Raw genomic sequence first — 3,409 nt, 5'->3', positions numbered from 1 at the left:
TTACAATAATTGTCACACTGTCACATAATATCACACCATAGTGGGATCATCACTTTTAAATGTTAATACATGTACATACTCAAAACTGTTATTTGTCTGCTGCATTGCTTTATTGTATTACAATTACTCTGAAGTCATTTCTCTGACAGTGGGTTTTTTTCACTGCCATATTGTGCTGTACTAGTGTCCTAATCATAACACTTTATACTGTAGTCATATCATTTTTAACTGAAGTCATATGACTTTATACTGTATATGTAGTCATACTACCTGTTATACTGTAGTCATATCATTTTTAACTGAAGTCATATGACTTTATACTGTATATGTAGTCATACTACCTGTTATACTGTAGTCATATCATTTTTAACTGAAGTCATATGACTTTATACTGTATATGTAGTCATACTACCTGTTATACTGTAGTCATATCATTTTTAACTGAAGTCATATGACTTTATACTGTATATGTAGTCATACTACCTGTTATACTGTAGTCATATCACTATGACACTAGTTATATCAGAATGACATTGATTGTATTCATTGTACTGTTGACATTTTAGTTTTTCACTGTTATCATATCAGTTTATATATTAGTTATATTACTTTTACATTGGCTATATCAATGTTATTGTGTCATCATGTCAGTTGTGCACTATGTTGTTATATTAAACTATCACAACATAACAGAATGTTGCTAATGGGTAACTTTACTAAATTAGTGGTCATACAACTGACCAGCCTATACTGTAGGTTGTCATAAAACACTGTCACATTTAAAGTTCCCATATTTCAAGTATTCACTCAGAATCTTCACATGGTCTTTAAATCACTTTTTAAAACTTAGTTTTAACACTGTCAATCATCAAATATCAAGAAAAATTCCAAACAAGATAGAGACCCTTTTTCTCTATATACACATTTCACAAGATACTGATATTTCAAACTACCTGTTTTCCATACAAATCCTTTTAGAATATACCAGTTAATTTCTTCTTTCTTTCTTTTAAAGTTTCTACCCCCTCAGTGTCTCAAAGACCCACTTAAACTGAAGTACCCTCACATTGCCTAGCAACAAGGAAATTTATCATGAAAATATTCAGTTTATATACCTACACATGCACATGACTGTATTCTCAAAAAGTAATGGACTGTGAAAATAGATAAGAGTAAACAGCAAAACCCAATTTACAACTCTTTACACATTGATTAAATTTTGGCTTCAAAGCCAGACCAGTCCATAAATTTTAAAGCAGTTTAATTGATCCAACAAGCCAAGTTTTATATATTAAGCTGGTGGCTTTTTGAATAGAGGTTTTGTTTATATGTCATATATATGTATTTAATATTCCACCCAAAAGTACATAACTTGTTATCATTGACAGTGCTGGTATTGTCAAATTCTTGATAGTAAATTATGTACCTTGACCTTGGAATGAAATAACCTTATCCCACATCGGTAGACCTATATAATGAAAGATTATTATTCTACCATGAACAATGGACAAGGAAGGAAGAAAAGTTTAACATTATAAACAATACATTCAACACATTGTTATTTACGGTTATATGACTTCAGACATGAGACACAGATGAAAGAGGACACCTGCTGCCACCACTCCAAGGGCTACTTTTTGATTAGCAGCAAGGGATCTTTTATATGTATCTGCACCATGCCACAGACAGGACAGTACTTATCACAGCCTTTGTTAGAGAACCGATTGAAACGAGAAATAGCCCAATAGGCCCACCAACAGGAATCGATTAGGGACTAAAAGCAGATCAGACAAGGCTACATCCCACCTCTGAGCATGGGACAAATGCCCCTAAAACTAAAGAAAATATCTTTTAAATAAATGTTGTGTTAAGATAACCATTATTTGTAAGAAAATCATATTTAAAACCTCAATCTGAAGCATTATGTATTTATTCATTCAAGGTTAATCAAAAATAAATATAAAAATAACACTGACACTTTCCAATTTCCCTTCGACCAGAGATGGAACGTACCATCTTTTTCCTGATGGCCTTCCATAACAGACTGCTAGTAAATTCAGTTTAAACTAGAGTGAAAGTCCTTTAAATATCAGTACAGAAGCCTCTCTAATCCAGATACTCCTTAAAACCAGACGTTTTACCTGTGCTCTGTTTTATGAAATGATCTTAGTGGTATGCATTTAAAGGTGCACACCCTAGTTTTAAGCCGTACAAAATGGATACTAAGTTTAGTTAATTTACAAACCTGTAACTCATTTGGATAAAGTTACAATAAAATGAAAGAAGATTCTGTGACGTTGAAAGTGGGAAATATCCTTAAAAATAGACTAGAACTCAAATCAATAACGGCTACTTCTTAAAAATATGAAAAATGCATGTTTTGGTATTAGAAACACCAGGATGACCAGAAACACTTCGGTTCTATGGAAATGGATAATCTAAACAATAAAACATAAGTAATTTTTGATTTAAGTGATCATAAATGGCTCTAATAATAAACAATATGCTGTAGTGTTTAAAAACTAGGGTCTGTCCCTTTAAGGCGATCTTAGCACTAAGATTGCTTCATAAGACAGGGCCCTGGTCCCATGGGTGTCCAGTTCAGAGGGATTTCACTGTTTTATGCAATTATTACCTGCAAAACCAGGGAAAGAAAAATAAATGTTAAACTAAAACTAAAAACAAAAATCCACCATCAATAACTAACACCACTCACCAACTTCCCTGCAGCTAGCGATGGAACGATCTTATTCATGATGGCCTTCCATGACAGACTGCCACTACGCTGCCTCCCATCTCCCAGCACGAGCGAGCCACTGGATGCGATGGACAGTTTGGGTATGAGAAGGGAAATGGTCGACTGTCGCCTCATGCCCATGCTCATGGCCATAGACTCACGGCGACTCATCATCATGGACTGCCGTCTGTCTGGAGTGAGAAACTGGACCGAGTTCTGTCTCAGTGGCAGGAGAGAGGCCTTGCGTCTGCCACCCATGCCGGCATCGTTTGGAGACAGGTAGTCCATCGGTGGCAGCTGGTCCGAGTCCACATCCAGTGATAAGTAATCCATGGTGAGGGTGTTTCAAGCACAGGACTTGTAGAAGCACAGGACTTGTAGAAGCACAGGACTTGTAGAAGCACAGGACTTGTAGAAGCACAGGACTTGTAGAAGCACAGGGTAGAAGTAAAGTTCCGATGATGTTACATCGTTTTCCAATACCTGCTGATCATTTCTGAAAATATTAAAACATGTAGAATAGAGGATTTTTCAAAATATAATTATTAGCTAATGAAAGAAAGAAATGTTGTATTTAATGACGCACTCAATACATTTTATTTACGGTTATATGGAAAGAAGGAAATGTTTTATTTAATGACGCACTCAACACATTTTATTTACGGTTATATG

The 3,409-nt window shown here is 35.1% G+C and overlaps 1 protein-coding gene across 1 annotated transcript in view; it reads right to left on the bottom strand.

Moving 5' to 3' along the window:
• The window catches only part of LOC121379436 (WD repeat-containing protein on Y chromosome-like), an 87,905-nt gene extending 84,799 nt beyond the window's left edge, over nucleotides 1–3,106 (bottom strand). The window contains exon 1 of the mRNA XM_041508076.1: nucleotides 2,717–3,106. Coding sequence (XP_041364010.1) covers nucleotides 2,717–3,070 — 354 coding nt within the window. The 5' untranslated portion in view covers nucleotides 3,071–3,106. The remainder of the gene's footprint in view (nucleotides 1–2,716) is intronic.
• Nucleotides 3,107–3,409: the final 303 nt, after the last annotated feature.

The sequence above is a fragment of the Gigantopelta aegis genome, chromosome 8 (genome assembly GCF_016097555.1).
Source record: "Gigantopelta aegis isolate Gae_Host chromosome 8, Gae_host_genome, whole genome shotgun sequence".
In the NCBI taxonomy this organism is placed as follows: Eukaryota; Metazoa; Mollusca; class Gastropoda; order Neomphalida; family Peltospiridae; genus Gigantopelta; species Gigantopelta aegis.
Note: the sequence above shows the minus strand (reverse complement) of the source record. Positions and strands in the feature narration are given on the sequence as shown.